Source organism: Brachyhypopomus gauderio, unplaced genomic scaffold, assembly GCF_052324685.1.
Source record: "Brachyhypopomus gauderio isolate BG-103 unplaced genomic scaffold, BGAUD_0.2 sc60, whole genome shotgun sequence".
Lineage (NCBI taxonomy): Eukaryota > Metazoa > Chordata > Actinopteri > Gymnotiformes > Hypopomidae > Brachyhypopomus > Brachyhypopomus gauderio.
Genome location: NW_027506881.1, coordinates 84,938 through 104,015, shown reverse-complemented (window position 1 = coordinate 104,015; position 19,078 = coordinate 84,938). Strand labels below are relative to the sequence as shown.

The following is a 19,078-nucleotide window of genomic DNA, read 5'->3' as shown; positions in this document are numbered from 1 at the left end:
TCCAGATTTAAGAGTATACGCTGTTAATTATTACATACATTTGACCTACATACCAAGGGCGTGTGTGTGTGTCGTGTGCGTCTTTAACTTTCAAAATGTTAAAATAACTCCATTAGAGCATTTCTTCGTTTTTTAGATGCATATAAATATCGCACGCTAAGTTCATTTACATTTGCTGCAGAAAAACACTCAAGTTTCTAGCCTGCTAGCTGAATATGCATCGCAACCTGTTCAGTCAGACAGCTCCCAAAAAGCCAGGGCACGAGCGCAGTCTGAGGCCTCCACGCCAGCACGCGCTGCCCGGGACAGAGAGGGGGGGGGGGGACTGGGGGGGTAACATTTGAGTACATTATTTAACAGAAAATCTACCTCAGGTGTGACTTGAAGTGTGTGAGCACCGGATCTTTAAACAGAGAACACCCGTTTAACCTGAAGTGTGTCAGAGTGTATAAATGGTCTAATACCAACACGCCGACTTACTTTTACAGCTAAATATATCGCCAAATCTTTTGTAATTCGTCATTTATGGGTTTTCTATTTTTTGTGACCGTTCGTTATCGTTTCTGTTGAATAACAAAATAACAGCGCGCGCGCACACACACACACACACACAAAAACCGATCACCCAGCATTCAGCAGTTTTCAGGTTCCCTGACCACACCAAGGTGGACAAAAAACTCAAACATTTAATTTAATCTCTCTTCCGCTTCAGAGGAAACAGGAGATGTGTGTTCGCGCAATCCCGATATCTCTATAGCAATAATTTAAAAATGATTTTAAAAGTTATTTTATTTGAAATGATTTAAATACAAATAATATATATTTTCCATTTACAATGAGTTGTCTTGTAAACAAAAGTGGCAGATACTGGTTTTCTGGGCTATACACCTTTTTCTGGCCTGTTTGGACTGTATATATCTGTACTTTTTGGCCTACAACAGTGTGTGTCTGTAGGTGTGTGTGTGTGTGTGTGTACAAAGGCTTGTTTTCACTGAATGTGTTATTTTTAATCACAGCATTTTATATATAGCATTCTAACTGATGCTACATTCTTTTGAAGATCTATAATACTAAAATGACTGCCCAACTGGGAGGTGTTTAGATTGGAACAACATTGTGTGTGACATGCAGCCAGTATCCAAACCTTTCTCTCCTAAGACACAGATAGCATTAGGCTAATGCTAATACACACACAAATGAAGGAGCAGGAATAAAAGATCGGCTATGAAAAAAGCTTTAAAAGTTAGTGAATTTCCCAACAGAACTCTAAAATACATACATGTGTCACTGGGGTCAAACAATTCTTGTACGTTCAGTGACAAATTCATTAAAAAAAATTAAACCCCCTAGGAGATAACATGAGATTATATTTGATACACATGTCTATAGTCCATGAGGTTCTTGTTCATCTGCAGAACATCCATTTCATCGATCCATGAGCAGACCAGAGACCCTCATCCCACAACACAACGCTTTACTAGCCAACACTCCAGCCAACAAACACCCTCACTGAAAAACACTTTAATAAAGGGAAGAAAACTTAGTACGTCCACAGGAAGGCTCAAGTCTAAAAAAAAAAAAAAATACCCTGAAATAAACACCCAAATAAACTAGGGCCTAATGGCTGATTGAAGACGGGCAGCTCATTGGACACGGCTCAGACTGCAGTGGGTCCAGACTACAGTGAGCCCAGACTACAATCGGTCCAGACCACAGTGGGCCCAGACCACAGTGGGTCCAGACCACAGTGGGCCCAGACCACAGTGGGTCCAGACCACAGTGGGCCCAGACCACAGTGGGTCCAGACCACAGTGGGTCCAGACCACAGTGGGTCCAGACCACAGTGGGCCCAGACCACAGTGGGCCCAGAGCCTCCACAAAGATCCTCCCAGCACATCATCCCACTGACGCTGAGCAGACTGCCCAAACCACATGGCAGTGCGCCGTCTCGGCTCTCGCCCGAACTTCCTGCAAACACAATCAAACCTAAACAATCCAACGGGAAAAACGAGATGCCAAAAATGGATAAAAAGTGTCTTCTCCCAAACGCAGCTAAACCCTACAAGGGAAGAAAAAAAAACATTTGTTTTGTCCTAGAAGTAATTACACTACTCTCTGACGAACACTGAAAGCTGTTATTTCAAACCATTTAATAAGGCAATAAAAACTCAAGTGCACCCATCTGTTCATAAATAACCCACTAGGTACATCATCTCACTTGAATTAAGAAAGATTGCTCTTTTATAAACAACTGGCTTTTACATCAACCATGATGGTTTTACTATTCATTACAGACTTGAAGTCAACAATGCAGTGAAGATCTTGCATTGATGATAAACAGGAAATGTTAAACTATCTCCAACCCGGTTCTGAAGACAGTCCAACCTACTGGGTATCTACCAGTTACCAAAATTTGGTAGCAAAATGCTGAAATTCAGCTCTGACATGTCCACCTGTATGGACAAAACCTCCAAAAAGCATAAGCGTCAGACTCCACAATGCTGCTGAGACATTTCAAATAAAAAATAAAAATTGTGAACCAAATATCAAAATACGAAGAATGTTTTTTTTTTTTATTTAAACTGAATGCGGTAACATTTAGGCCTAGAAATGAAGAAGAAAAACCAAGTTAGTTAAATAATTTTGGTAAACCAACACAAGTCTTGCATTTATTCTGAACTAACGGACCAGCAGTTTACTGCCATCTCATCTGTACACCAGAACTGCCTATTCAACAGAGGTTGTAAATCCTACCATTAAGGACAAGTTGTCAATAATGACTTTTCACAGTGCCTTCTGCACAAGAAGTGCACCTTCCTCCAATAAAACAGCAGTTTAACTACTTGACACTTGTTCTTTTTAGACATTCAGTAATATTTCGGTGATCTTTAGCCTCCTGGAATCTCTCAAAGGCAGAGAAAGGGAAGAGGGGCCTTTCACCAACAGGAAAACCGCAAGAAATTAGCAGCCTGTGAATTTACAGAGATGTGTATTTGGATTGAGTAACTTGTTAAAACTGAGATCAAGACCAAGGTGAAGGCTAGGCTAGGCTAGGGTGCCCCGTAGATCCATCTGTGGAATGTGTGTAATCATTAATCACCTGGGAGAAAGGGGAAATAACTACACGCAGAAGGATGTGGAGTGGCACGGGAAAAGCTCAGCTTCCTTTAACTAGGACAAAAAGAGGTGTGTGATTAACGTTCACCCCTGCAGTACCCCGCGTGCTAGTTCAGCTCACGCCACACGCGGGCCGCACAGGACCCTGGCCAAGGTGTCTTCCCAGAACTGTGATTAATTACAAAGATGGAAAGGAAGGAAATACCCACAATGCAGAAAATGTTGAAAAATTAATAAATGATCATAAGGTGTTTGGTTTTAAGGGAAGCAGTCTGTTTATTTGTGTTAAACGGCAGTTGGTGAAACACCCACGTTAGGCGGTTCGACGCTGGAGGAACAAACCAGCAGTGTTTTAATTTTGGGGGGTGATGTTAACAAACGTGGCCCTCAGGCCCAACGAGTGATCACGTGAGCATCGTAACCGCGTGTGTCACGGGGGGCATTTCCGTTAAATGTCACGTTAGAAGTTGTACTGTGCGGTGGTTTTTTCTGCCGTGTGTACATGGGTGTGTGAACCGAGTCCAAGGTCGAGTGTATTGGCCAGATTAGTCGTTGTCTTCGTCGTCTTCCTCAGACTCCTCGATGCCGTCACTGTCCTCCTGGTCTTCCTCCTCTTCCTCCGTCTCTGGGATGTCCCACTGCGGGTGGTTGTCCAGCATGGCCTTGGCCTCATGAACCTCCAACTGAGGACACGCAGGCACACGGAGGCACACGCAGGCACACGCAGACAGTTTAGGTTCCAGAACTACTTTTTCCCCTCACAGCTTACTTGTCTAATTAATTTTACATATACACACACGTACGTGTGCACGTGTGAAAAACACCACGTGACCATGACCTAGCTGATCTGACTTTGAACGCGGAGCAAAATTCTCCTCAGCATTTTAAACTGTGCCCCAACCACACAAAAGACAGGCAGAAAAAAAAACCGTTTTTGACGGCGTCAGCATTCCAGAGACTGTGTGTCTGCTCTGACGGGAGATGTTCAGAGGTCTCCAGAGACACGATTAAGAGGGAACACTACTCACCTTCAGGGGTTTGATCTGATCTAACCCCATATAGGAGTCTGATCTCAGGATCACTGAATACTGATAGTTCCCCGTTTTGGACGGAGCAGGGAATTTCAGCTCGACCTGGAGAGGAGGGAACCGAGCGTCAGTCTCAAACGACCAAACCAATCACCGTGAACCTCAACCAACACGCCCGTTTAGTTATTTAAACAACCGCGAGATTCATTCGGTTTCCCCAAACAGAGTTGCCGTGGAGACAGCAAGCTTATGTGAGCTAGTGAAAAACAGCTCAGAATCTGTCGGCACGGACACTGCAGCACGGGGGTTGCCTGGCAACAAGATGGGGGGGGGGGGGGGGGGCTGCTGTGCACGAGATGCAGCTAGCATCATTCAGCTCGTGACACACACACACACACATACACTTCATGCTCGGTGCATACACACACACATTCTCTTTATGCTGACAGACACCTCCAGCTGATTATTTGAACATCTGCATTCAGGTTTCACATAATACATCCAAATAAATGTATTATGATATGATACCCCACCCTAGTGTGTGTGTGTGTGTGGGGGGGGGGGGGGGGGGGGCAGCGTTTGGGGCCATTTCAGAAAAAATAAAATCCATACACAATACAGCTGGCCTGACAGTCCTCGCCACAATTAAACCACCACCCCTAGCAAACTTCTTCCTGGAAGTAGCCATGCAAGCTAATTGCTCACCACTCTCTCCCACTCGATCTGAGCTGAGAATGGATTGCAAGGCTTCTGGCAAATGACTGAATTTAATATGGCTGAATAAATTCAGATTTTTAAAAATTGACTTATCTTTTAGCATTCTGACCATCATTTGTGTTATATGCAAATGAGAAAGCTCTGTCCCATCACAGCGCCTGAAGCAGATTGTTCTGCCCGACTGCAGGACCGACATTACGCTCACGCAGCAGACGCGGGACCCAGAACATCTCAGGTTCTGCGCTAGGGCGGCGAGGCCCTCTCCAGACTCCAGAGTGTGCGTGGGCCTGGGGGCCTCGTCCTCGGGGGAGAGGCGGCTCCTCAGGGCCTCCAGCTGGGGGCGCCAGAGCTCACTACAAACGCAGCACTGCCGTTCTGCACTGAAATGAGACGAACTCCAAACAGCTGAAGATCTGGGATCTCCAAGTTTAGTCTACACTCCTCCCTCCACCCCTCCCTGTGGTCTCTCCACCCATCCCTCCACCCGTCCCTCACCTCCTCGGTGTCCTTCAGCGTGCAGACGTGATGGGGCATGGACACCAGCGTCTGCTCCTTGCGGTCTGCGATGTACAGCCACCACCACTCCTGCTTCTCCTCGGGGAAGTACAGGCTGTACACCGGGTGCGTGACCTTTGACTTCGTCTCCAGGAGGGCACGATCCCGCCGCTGTATGCTCTGCTGTAGAGCCTCCCACTCCTGACACACACACACACACACACACACACACACACACACACACACACACACACACACACACACACACACGAGAAACAATGTGTGTACAGCTAACGGTCTTTGACTTTTCCAGCGGGAGACGGGAACACGGACACACCTCCTCATCGTCCCCGGCAACCTCGTCTGCCTCCGCGTCACTCTGTTTGTCGCTCTCGTCATCTCTCTCACTGGGCGTGTCCTTGTTTCCTTCCGCCTCGTCCGACTCGCTGCCTTTGTCGGAGAGCTCCTCCTCTTCCTCTTTTGCTGCGGCAGTCACTTCCTGTGGTGAGGCACACCCACAACCTCAGTGGAAGGTATGTAAATATGTAGCTGTCAATCAAACGTGAGCCTCTGTGATTGGCCACTTACAGTCCCTGCCACGTTGCCATTGGCCTGCTTGGCTTTGTCACCCTTGGCCTGCTGGGATACCGCCTTCTTCTTCGTCAGCTTCTTCTTCTTGGACTTCGCTGCCTTCTTCACTTTATTCTTATTCTGCCAAACTTTGGTTTTGTTTTTTGTGGGCTCACCTTGCTGCAAATAACAGAACACACACACACACACACACACACACACACACACACACACACACACACACACACACACACACACACACACACACAAGGAAAACGTGAGGCACTGCGTGTTCAGTCTGAGGAATCAAACCCCTAACCCGACATGCCAGAATGCAACACACGGAGCACCACACACACTGAAATCACAAACATTAAATGATGTACGATGTTTGAGCGATTTCCCCCCCAGAGACACCTCAGCAGTGAAGACCAATGTGGACACACGTACCAGGTCCTCTGGGACGAGGTCCTCTGCAGGGGACACCGTCTCCTGCTCCTTCTCAAAGACGTCCTGGACACACGTGGCGGAAGATAAACACAGAGCAGAAAAGCTGACGGTATTACCTTCTCACCCACGCCTGACTGAGGTCTGCAGCCCAACAAGACGTCCCCCGTGGTCAGTATAAAGCACTTGCATTACACTGACCTCTGGTGGACGTGAGCAGTTACTGCAAGCTGCACAACGTAGCCTGTAGCAGCTACGCATCCAATCAGATTACTCACAGACATTCTCTTCCGCGTCAAGGTGACGGTAACCGTGACAATGGACCCAGCTGTGATGTTACTGCTGTCTTCATCATCCAGCACTGCATTATAATAACACACACACACACACACACACTCAAAACCTTCCCCAATATTGGAAATAGAACAAATGCAACAGTGCAGATGCCCTCGTCCCTACCTTGAAGTTTGGTTTCCATGGCGATGCAGGGTAAGCTTGCGAGCACGGCCATGACCTCATCATACTTCTCCTCCTCCAGAAACCTCAGAACGTTCCTGCGCTCAGAGTCCTTCAGACTCACCAAGTCCTCCAGAGATCGCACTTTATACTGACACACACACACACACACATCAAAAGGGCATAAACCTCGGGGGGGGGGGGGGGGGGGGGACAGTGTGGTACGCTGTCTGTGTGGTGTGGTGCGTGTGTACCTTTTTGGAGATGCAGTATCATAGGTGTGTGTATGCAAACCGAAAAACCGAAGGACATGAACAAGCCAGTTTGCAAGCGGTGCTTTCTTAACATTTCAACGAAGGGCGCTAAAGCCCGGTTTATATTTGATGTGCCGCGAGCAGCGCGAGGGTCTGCGTGGCGAAAATGGCCTCGCGCGCTGTCGATTCGCAAGGTCGTGCACCTCTCGAATTTTGTAACTTGGCGCGCGCCGCAGCGCAATGAACAAAGTCATGTTTGCAGGGTTTATACACATTTATAAGGTGGAATTAAAGCACTTGTACGTCACATCCAAGGTCCATTTCAATATTTCCCAGCACGTCAAACTTTAGTTAAATATTCATACATATACTCAAAATAATTCACTTTTTATCACATTATTTAATGGTTGTTTATTTTCAAAACGCTCAATCTTAACGTCTTCACGTTTTCTCATGTTTCGTCCTAGAATTACAAGAGGCTCGTATTTGTTAACGTAATACAAGAGAACTGTTCAGTCAGACAGGTATTTGTTGTGAAACGATGTAGTTACAATTTCAAGCATTTTCAAGTACTTTAGCCAAAATTCCAGCACTTAATGAACCCTGCAAACATGACTTTGTTAAATGCGCTGAGGCGCATCGCGCGCTAAGTTACAAAATTCGAGAGGTGCACGACCTCGTGAATCGACAGCGCGTGAGGCCCTCGCACACGGGCGGAGCCACCGCGATTACGTCATTTTCGCCGCGCGGACCCTCGCGCCGCATCAAGTATAAACCAGGCTTAACTCGCTATATAGTCAGAGATGCTGCCGTTAAATAAGGTCGAAAAGAAAACATTTATAAACATGCTGCAAAGATTTGACAAGCAGTATTAACTGCCAAAGAAAACCTATATCTCCCAAACTGTCATTCCAACCTTATATAATGAAGTGAAAGATGGCATTCTGAAGGAGATTAAAGACATCTCATTTTACTCTGCCACTACAGATATGTGGTCAAGCTCAAATATGATCCCATACAGGAGCTTTACAATACATTACAATACTGCAAACTGGTGTAATTGTATTATTATGCTACTATATTATTATTGTGGCACAAAGCTCCTTTGGGGAGCCCAAAAGCAAGAAAATATTCTATAATTGCACTTTAAAATGACAATATTATCGTTTATCGCAATAATTTCTGGGACAATATATCGTTCTGAAAATTTTGTTATCGTGACAGGCCTACCTGAAACACAAAGCAACATTAAAATTAGTCAGGTAAATGTTCTTTCCCCTGTTTTTGAGGGGTGTTTATACCACCACATATCGTTTCGGACAACACTGCAAAGAATGTGAGACGCGGGAAATTTAAACGCCTCCACCGTTCGAGCAGGGTCGCGTGAGGTGTGCGGACTCGCACGTTACGTTCACTCGTGCAAGTATAAACCTAGCTTATCATAACGAATTTGGCCAAACACCTGAAGGCACGCAGATTTGTACAAAACATTCCAAGAGGTTGGTGATTATTCCCATTTCTAGTATTACTACAGCGGACAAGATTATGTGTCCGATTATGGTATCCTAGCAAATGTTTGTCATATTCTTGGTTTAAGAGCCGTAAGTGCGACAGCATACAGGGAGAAAAAAAAAAAAGAGTGATCGTACTACAACGGATCAATCATCTATGAATACTGAACTCTACTCTAATACTGAAGTTTTAGTTACTTAAAGTTGTTTAAAGTGTACTTAAAATACACTTTTTGCACTAGCCTTTTTTGACTTCTAAATGTGAATTAACCATTATATTTTAAACTATTTAACTATTTAAATTTAACTATTTAAATTAATTATTTATGTTAATTTATATTAATGTGCAATTATTTTTCTGTTTTAATGTGGTAGGGACTACACCTTTAATTTATTTGACATTTGTGAAACAAAATACAACACTCATTTGTTTGTTTATTTAAAAAAATAAAAAGGCTTTAAAACGGAAATGAGCACAGTATCTGACTTTGGTATCGAAAATGGTATCGTATCGAAGTTGTAATTCTTAGTATCGTGACAACACTAGTGTGTGGCGTGTGTGTGTGTGTGTGGCATGTGTGTGTGTACCTTCTTGGAGATGCAGTATCGTAGGTGTTCCTCCTCAAAGTGGGGCAGTTGTAAGAGGGGAGATTTTGCCTCCTGCAGCCCCTGAACCACCATCTGTGTCAGCTTCATGCAGTTCTCTATGGAGGTCAGTCTGGGCGCCCGGAAACCTGCAGGAACACACCACACCTGAACGCTTCACGCCTGAACACACCACACCTGAATGCTTTACGCCTGAACACACCACACCTGAACGCTTTACGCCTGAACACACCACACCTGAACGCTTTACGCCTGAACACACCACGCCTGAACGCTTTACGCCTGAACACACCACGCCTGAACACACCACACCTGAACGCTTTACGCCTGAAACACACCACACCTGAACGCTTTACGCCTGAACACACCACACCTGAATGCTTTACGCCTGAACACACCACACCAGCAGCTTTACACCTCAACCCACCACACCAACAGCTTTACACCTCAACCCACCGGACCAGCCGCTTTACACCTGAACACACCGGACCAGCAGCTTTACACCTGAACACACCAGACCGTCACAGTGCGGTTACCGTCACGGCTCTAGGTGTGGCGTGTGGTGGTGAGAGTGTGTGTGGTGTGTGTGAGTGTGTGTGGGGTGGGGGGTGGTGTGTGGGGTGTGTATGGTGTGGGGTGTGTGTGGGGTGTGTGTGTGTGGGGTGTGTGTGTGTGGGGTGTGTGTGTGTGGGGGCGTGTGGGGGCGTGTGGGGTGTGTGGCGTGGTGAGAGTGTGTGGGGTGTGGTGTGTGTGGGGTGTGGTGTGTGTGGGGTGTGGTGTGTGTGGGGTGTGGTGTGTGTGGGGTGTAGTGTGTGTGGGGTGTAGTGTGTGGGGTGTAGTGTGTGGGGTGTGGCAGGACCTCCTCTGCTGGTGGCCATCATAGTGAGCTGGCAGCCGACGTTGATCATCTCCTGCAGCAAAGCAGGACACTTCTTCACCACGAACCTCTGATCTATATGAGAGAGAGAGAGAGAGAGAGAGAGAGAGAGAGAGAGAGAGAGAGAGAGAGAGAGAGAGAGAGAGAGAATGAGAATTGTGGTGTAACTTTAGTCCTGAACGTGAGCGGTATCTCTGGCTGGCGTCACTGGGGGGGTTTGTGACTAGTCACCTTCTTCGATGACCTGTGACACGTCCATGCGTGCGAGGTGTGTGAGCACGAGCACTCGGGCCTTCAGGCTGTAGGGGTAACAGAAGGGTGGTTCCTTCTTCTTCACGTTGATGTTCCCCAACTCCCGGATCAGCTGTGGAGGAACACCACACGCTTCAACGCTCAGAGCTACACCTGCACATCTGGAGACACTCCAGGAGAACCACACCAGTGATGGAGCCATCCTGTAGCCTTCAGCACCACCCCCTCCGTCCCGTCTTAGTCTAGCCCCTCCCCTCCCTCCCTGTGTGAGGGGTGTGGCCTACGGAGGCATCCTTCACCTGTGGAACCTCGATGTTGTCTGTTGGTCTTATAATAGCCTCCTTGTTGCTACGGGGGTCGAACTCGAACGCTGCCGTCAACACCATCACTAACCCTGAGGAAGAGGCAGAGACACAAACAGCTCATGAAAACCAAACGAAAGGGTAGGAAGAAAGTATCAAGGTGATAGAGTACTTCAAAACAGTAAGAAAGGGACAGTGTGCGTGTGTGTGTCCCCTTGTGGATCAGTTCAGGTGGGACTAGGCACAAGGTCGTTCAGAGATACACTACAGTAATCCGGCTCCGTGCGTCTGGACTGTGAACTGTATTCTGGTTCTTTAGGTCGTGCAGTTCACCTGTCTGGGTTAGCTCTAACACACAGGACTCAGCCACAGGGCAGCAGCCCAGGGTCTTGCTGGAGGGACAGAGACCTGCGGGCCCCGTCCTGCTGGAGGGACATTTGCGGGACATCTGTGGGACATTTGCGGGACATTTGCAGGACATCTACTCACGCTTCATGTTCATCGTGGGCGTTTTGTACATAAAGTGCATGAAGAGCTGCGTTGTGTTGATGAGGATCTGATCACCACTGTAGCGGATGGATCTGTACCACCACGTACCCTACGGACATAGGAACACACACACACACACACACACACACACACACACACACACGCATGCACTTTGTCCACTGTATATTTTTTCCGTCATCCAAACTGCAAAGCATGAACCTTAAAGAGAAGTGTTGGAAGGAGCTACTCAAGCATCTCACCACTACCACAGGAAGAATGACCATAAACGCCAGTCCGTACACCAGCAGCACCTGTCAACAACCACACAGGCACAGCGGGGACCAATCAGGGACAAGAACAGACCAACACGGGCACAGCGGCGACCAATCAGGGACAAGAACAGACAGCTTACATGGCTGTGTTTGAAAGAGCCTACTGCATACTGCATACTGCACTCAGTATATACTGGATACTGCATACTGGACTCAGTATATACTGGATACTGCATACTGGTCCTCGTAGTAGTATGCAGTACAGTTTCCAGTATGCGACAAAAGCAAAGCATACTACGGGGTCACGTGAACGTATTGCATGATGGGATGCAGTACACCACGAAGATAGCTCTGTTCGCGTACTGGAATATTTTGCGGAAGTAGTAGGTCATCCGGGTATGTTTCGCGTACTGGAAAAATTATTTTTATTATCATACTGGATACTGATTTGGGGCCTAAGCAGAATGCTAGTAGTATGTAGTAGGCTATTTCAACACAGCCAATGTCTCAGACTTCAAGCAATCAGAAACTCCTTCTTAAAACAGGATGTTGGGAGATAAAGACCAAAATATCTCACAATAAAAAAAGCCACAATAAAAGTTCAATATGAAACTGGAGAGCCAAACAATTCATGAACAACTTACCAGCATTGAGTTCTTCTGGTCAACGATCCATGCAGGCAGAGCTATGCCAAAACTAGTGACTGGAACAGAGAAAATCATGAGGAGAGAGAGGGAGAAAGAGAGAAAGAGAGAGAGAGAGAGAGGGAGGGAGAGAGAAATTTAAACATTCAAACAGCAGAGAGACACAGATCAATTCAGCTCAACAGAATGCAGTCATTAGGTGTGGAGTTAGTTGTGGGTCAGGTGCAGCCCCGTCGACAGGGGGGGACAACCGGGTCTGTTGTCCCGGGCCCCAGGGCCAGGGGGGCCCATCAAAGAGCCCAGCAATTTATTTTTTATTTAAAGTCTATAATTTTTTAATAATCTTGAAATCTTTGATTAATATAAAATTCTGTACTCAAAATAAGCTCAATGGCTAAAATATATATGTTTTTTACCTATCCGCATAATTTCCATTAAGTGCATACACCCCCGCCTCCCACTGAAAAATGGTTTGATCCAGCGACCGTAACCGGCTGGTACCCGCCCAACAGCGGGAAATACAGTGGTGGATAGTTAAAGTAAATACAGAAATCTTAATGAATTTTAATGTTGCATTGTGTTCCAGGTTTGAAAAGTGCTGGAATTTAGGCTAAAGTACTTAAAAATGCTTGAAATTGTAACTACTTCGTTTCACAACAAATATCTGTCTGACTGAACAGTTCTCTTGTATTACGTTAACAAATACGAGCCTCTTGTAATTCCAGGATGAAACATGAGAGAACATGAAGACGTTAAGATTGGGCGTTTTGAAAATAAACAACCATTAAATAATGTGATGAAAAAGCGAATTATTTCGAATCATTTTGAGTATATGTATAAATATTTAACTTAGTTTTAACATGCTGGGAAATATTGAAATGGACTTTTAAAGTGACGTACAAGTGCTTTAATTCCACCTTATAAAGGTGTATGAACCCTGCAAACACGACTTTGTTCATTGCGCTGAGGCGCGGCGCGAAGTTACTAAAGTCGAGAGGTGCACGACCTCGCGAATCGACAGCGCGTGAGGCCCTCGCGCATGGGCGGAGCCACCGCGATTACGTCATTTTCGCTGCACGGACCCTCGTGACGCGTCAAGTATAAACCAGTCAGCTGTCAGAAACAGCTTTGATGTGTGGCTATATTATATACTATATGACCTAACACAAGGATTGTCTGCTACAGAGGAAATTCAAATGACGTGCACATGAAACTTTCTTGTCCCGGGCCCAAGCAAGACTGTCAACGGGCCTGGTCAGGTGTGTTTAGTCTCCTCACCTCTTGGGCCATCCGGGTTGCCGTAGGCATCCAAGTTCTTGCGTGCTTCCTCATTGGTTAAGCTGTAAAGAAGAAGGATTTGAGCACCGGTCACCCGATGGTCTTTAAATGCGGGGGACGCCCCGCTAACACAGTTTGAAACACAGTGGATAGGAAGTTGTAGCAGAAGCACGTTAATGCTCTGGAGAGACGCCATCAATACACTGAATCGCAAAACCTCAAATCTTGGCTCAAGTTTCTTGAGGGAGGAACAGCAAGGACAGCACAACTACTCCACACGCGGCACACGCCGGCCGGCACACGCGGGCCGGCACACGCGGGCCGGCACACGCGGGCCGGCACACTTACGCTGAGTAGGCTTTCGCAATCTTCATGAACGTGGCTTCATCTCCTCCCTTGTCAGGATGGTATTTTAGCGACAGCAGTCTGTACTGCTTCTTAATCTCCGCCACAGACGCCCCCTGAACATACAGACGGCACACGGTCAGAGCGGGTCAGAGCCGGTCATGTTTCCGCACTCATGATGGGACAAGCACCCAACAGGAAACACATGCCGCAGATGAAAGTGCGATGGACTCACCGCATCCAGATTCAGGATCTCATAGGGGTTATACTCCTGGTACTCACGATCTAATGTAGACACCTTATAGGCCAGGAAGATAAACACCGCCCAGCCAAACAACAGACACACTTTTCTGTTAGGAGATAAATAGACAGATAGACAATCACATTACACTAAATAGACAGTCAGACAGACACAACAGGACACATTTTATACGTGTTGCATAATCTATACATAAATAAATGAACCAAAGCAAACCTAGAACTGCTGATAAAAAATTCACCCCAACATCTCACACTAAACTCTCCCTCTCTCCCTCTCTCTCTCTCTCTCTCTCTCACACACACACACACACACACACACACACACACACACACACACACACACACACACACACACACACACACACCCTACACCTAAAGTCACTGAGACGTTCAGGGTGAGGGAGGAGCTGTGTGTGGTGTAGGCACGGCTGCCATGGGAACCACGCTGGAACTGTAGGCTGTGTCTGAAGTACAACAGCTCACAAACGCATCAGTGATGCAGTAACACCTGCTGTTATCTGCAACAAGTCTCCATAAAACAAGAAAACTAAATGTAGTCTGCATAAAAGCTGAAGAAGCCAGTTTCCCCGCCAAAACAGCTCATATACAACTTAACATTCATATTGTCCAACTGAACAAAACAGTAATTCAACCCAGACAAACAGATTTTTACACTACACTTTTACCCAATACTAATAGTTTTTTCTAGTAATGAACGATATAAAAAACAATTTTTTTTTAATTTTTTTTTACAACCAATGGACATCAATCGTCAATTATGACCTTCCACCTTATATTATCCAAACAAAAACACACCCATGTTCCTCATGACACTGGCCCCGCCCACACAGTAAGAAACAATGCCTGAGCTGGCCCCGCCCACACAGTAAGAAACAATGCCTGAGCTGGCCCCGCCCACAGAGTGAGGAACAATGCCCGAGTTGGCACTACACTGCAAAAAACGTCCTCATGCCAAACATGAAGTATGACATGTTAAAGAACAGGAACTCAAAGAAAGATACGCTTGGCATTCTTCCCATAAATCTACATTTATTTTGCTTAATTTGTATGTTTTAAGAAAAATTTATATTTCACCAATGAACTATACTGTGCTGTATTTGAAGTTCAATGGCCAAACTAGTTGAAAAGTTGAGAAAAAAAAAAAACCAAGCAAAAATGTTTAAGCATCTGTAAACATACACTGAAAAACACGCGGCAGGGCTCTTCCTAAATACGGCACGCGGCAGGGCTCTTCCTAAATACGGCACGCGGCAGGGCTCTTCCTAAATACGGCACGCGGCAGGGCTCTTCCTAAATACGGCACGCGGCAGGGCTCTTCCTAAATACGGCACGCGGCAGGGCTCTTCCTAAATACGGCACGCGGCAGGGCTCTTCCTAAATACGGCACGCGGCAGGGCTCTTCCTAAATACGGCACGCGGCAGGGCTCTTCCTAAATACTGCACGCGGCAGGGCTTTTCCTAAATACTGCACGCGGCAGGGCTCTTCCTAAATACTGCACGCGGCAGGGCTCTTCCTAAATACGGCACGCGGCAGGGCTCTTCCTTGCCTCAGTGTACAGTGAACTACGCTGCAGTCCTGGTGTCCATGGAGGGCCGGTGCCCAGACACAGGGCCTCTTCTGACTCCTGTTCTTGGGCGAGACTCCCAACACAACAGCTATGCTTGTAGCTACTAAATTCATGTGAATCCTCAACACCTACTACTGTACACATTCACGGTTACCCAATGAGCCTAAACCCAATGAACACACACACACACACACACACACACACACACACACACACACACACACACACACACTTACTTTAGTGTTGGGACAACACTCTGCTGGGATTTCAGGAGCCGGAGACGATACCACAAACATCTCCCATGAACTCTTCTTAAACTTTTCAAGCGCAATTGCTCTGCAAATAAAACACACAGAGTAAGTTATCAGAATCTCAGCTATGACCACTGACCATGTGGAAAAACTCAACTGAGCTGTACTAACCCTTTAGACTAAGGCACCCCCATTCATACACACACACGCACACACACACGCGCACACACACACGTTTAAGGTGCTCTCAGCGCTGCACATTATTAAATATTTATCATTATTGTGACATTTCCCATCAGACTAGTACACTGGATGACAGAGCTGAGATTACACTAGGACACTGCAGACACGGGTCAAAGGTCAGCTGTGAACACCACTTCCAGCTTTAAGGTGAGGTGGAAAGTGAAGCTTCTACCACCAGGTACTTAATACAAAACATCCCCACACTAACAAAGCGCAACACCTGGCGACAGACACCTGGATCCACGGATAACCTGGGACAGTAACCCCCCTCCAGACCCACACCTCAGTGGATGAAGTAGAAGTTAAGTTTTACCTCCTAGATAGCTAGTTAACTGCCTCTGATTAGATAAAACAACCATTAAAAAGTTGCACACAAAGCACGGAGCTTTTGTGCCCACGTTGATTCAATAACTAGACGATAAATATGTGAATTATCAATGTTACTAACTCACTAGATAGGGCAGCTTGTTAGCTAAATACATGACTGTACACTAGCTCAACTAAGTAAAACAGTATCTGGTACATCGTGTAACCTAACAGATGGTCATCAAAAAACACCTGAATATGTTTGGACTGGACATCAAGTTAGAGGAATGGGTGGATCAGAGAGAGAGAGAGAGAGAGAGAGAGAGAGAGAGAGAGAGAGAGAGAGAGAGAGAGAGAGAGAGAGAGAGAGATGGGTGGGTGGGTCAGAGAGAGAGAGAGATTTATTAATTGTTATTTGTTCTTTGTCAATGTTATTGTCATTGTTAACATTGCTGTAATGCTTTGGCTGTACCCTATACAGTCATGCTAATAAAGATATATTGAATTGAATTGAGAGAGCTGGTGGATCAGAGAGAGAGAGAGAGAGAGAGAGAGAGAGAGAGATGGGTGGGTCAGAGAGAGAGAGAAAGATGGGTGGGTCAGAGAGAGAGAGAGAGAGATGGGTGGGTGGGTCAGAGAGAGAGAGAGAGAGATGGGTGGGTCAGAGAGAGAGAGAGAGAGATGGGTGGGTCAGAGAGAGAGAGAGAGAGATGGGTGGGTCAGAGAGAGAGAGATGGGTGGGTCAGAGAGAGAGAGATGGGTGGGTCAGAGAGAGAGAGATGGGTGGGTCAGAGAGAGAGAGAGAGAGGGAGGGAGATGGGTGGGTCAGAGAGAGAGAGAGAGAGAGAGAGAGAGGGAGGGAGGGAGATGGGTGGGTCAGAGAGAGAGAGAGAGATGGATGGGTGGCATTTATGGGTGGGTGGCTCTCTCGCGGCATTAGCTACACAGCTAGCTAAACCGACAGGTCAGTCAGCGACACACCTGGACGACGAGCGCGTCTGCGGGCCGACGCAGCTACGCGACGCGCCGACGCTCCCGAGTCGCGTCAACAACACGCGCTGACGCGTCCAGTACCACCACCGGCTAGTCAGCAAACTCGCCCCACCACCGAGCGTGTGAACACCGCCCGACTTTACACCTCACACCCGACCGCGGGCGTTCAAAACCCACCCGACCCGCCGACTTTACTGCACCCCGTAAGACTCGCTCGCCGTCGGCCGCCACGCGTAAACAAAACGCGCTAACTCCAAACATTAGCATTAGCATTAGCATAGGCAGCTAACTCGGCTAGCTCGCGTGAAAGCGGGCGACCCGCGCGCGCAGCGGGGCGTTTTAACGGTCGCAGCCGCCTCACCCGCGTTCTGGTCGCGCGGCCAGATGTAGTAGGTGGCGGGTACGACGATCAGACCCACGAAGGACGTGAGGAAGTAGAAGAAGGTGTTGCCGCTGTCGTCGTACTGGAACTGCTGCCCGGCCATCTCGCCCAAGTTCCCCCCCACCTCCGCCCGCCACGCGCAGCACAGCCCGCTGTGACGCCGCCGGCCGCCCACGAAGAAGACGCGTGTCGACCTTTCAGAATAAGAGTCCTAGTTTAGTGAATTAAATACAGACGGGTCGTGTCTGGGGCAGTCGGAGAACAAAAAAATTATTGGTATTCCCCACCATCATAGGGAGTTTTTTTCCTCGCCACTGTCGCATTTGTCTTGCTCATTAGGGATCTGGACCCATAAGATTGTTAACCTTGTAAATCCTGTAAAGATTGTAAAGCTGGTTTGTGACATGTGTTGTGAAAAGCGCTATACAAATAAATTTGATTTGATATTCACAATGAATAGTCGCGTTGTGGTTTTTTTTTATTCACAATTAAAATTAAGTTCATTTTTTGCACGATGGTTAGCAGCTTATGAAACATTTATAACAAATGGCGGCAGCGAATGATCATTTTCCTTACTACACGGACTGTTATTTTGACATGTGAACTGTTGCTTATTTTCATGTACATCACGGACGGGGAATCGTCACCCCGAAAGAGGCAGTCCGTCGCTTTCAGAATACGTGTTCTACGCATGCGCTCTAAGAAGCGCACTTCTAAACGGTTAGGGGACCTATTTAAAAAATGGGTTGTTGTGTATCATTTTGACTGATTAATTGATGGGACATGTTAGGTGAGCTATTTATATGGAATGGCACAAAACTGTGTGTACTAAACTTGATTACCGTTTTATTCAAACAACCTTCATTATTCACATTTTTTACGTGTAAGGACGCATAGCATTACATAGTACTTACCTAACATTACTTAGTACTTACCTAACATTACTCCACCTATTTATGGTGATTTTGTCCTCAGTTCAAGTGATGTTATCAAGGGAGCTTCCCTGTTAAGCCATTCAAAATAAGATATTTTGGTTATGAATGAACTGAATGAATGATAAATACATCATTCTCCTTCAGTGGCAAAATCTAAATGTTCAGTGTGGATTTGACCTTTTAGAGACGTAATGCAGGGTGTATTTACAACATGTCCAAGCACTGTAATATGCACTATAATATATATTATATGCATTACAATATGCATTATAACATATATTCTAATGTAGATCTTTCGTGAAGTGTAATGGGTGTATTTAGCAGGCTGTCCACTGAGGTAATGGAGTGAACCTCCACAAAACGTGGCCATTAACCACATCAGACTGGGGAAGGTGGGAACTGCTCCATTTAGGGTGTTTGATGCTTCACCCAGAACATCTGCTCCCTTCGCTGAGCAG

General features: G+C 46.6%; 1 protein-coding gene across 1 annotated transcript; it reads right to left on the bottom strand.

Annotated features, from left to right (window-relative positions):
• Window positions 1-771: 771 nt before the first annotated feature.
• On the bottom strand, window positions 772-17,824 carry sec63 (SEC63 homolog, protein translocation regulator). Its single transcript, XM_076988178.1, has 20 exons — window positions 17,665-17,824; window positions 15,747-15,846; window positions 13,896-14,010; window positions 13,664-13,776; window positions 13,316-13,377; window positions 12,038-12,096; window positions 11,382-11,432; window positions 11,122-11,230; window positions 10,630-10,724; window positions 10,310-10,442; window positions 10,061-10,153; window positions 9,184-9,329; window positions 6,834-6,981; window positions 6,653-6,735; window positions 6,378-6,440; window positions 5,946-6,107; window positions 5,695-5,856; window positions 5,358-5,558; window positions 4,146-4,250; window positions 772-3,800 (listed from the first exon to the last, which is right to left on the bottom strand). The coding sequence occupies exons 1-20, from the start codon at window positions 17,786-17,788 to the stop codon at window positions 3,663-3,665; spliced, it is 2,262 nt and encodes a 753-aa protein (XP_076844293.1). The 5' UTR covers window positions 17,789-17,824; the 3' UTR covers window positions 772-3,662.
• Between the last annotated feature and the right edge of the window lie 1,254 nt (window positions 17,825-19,078).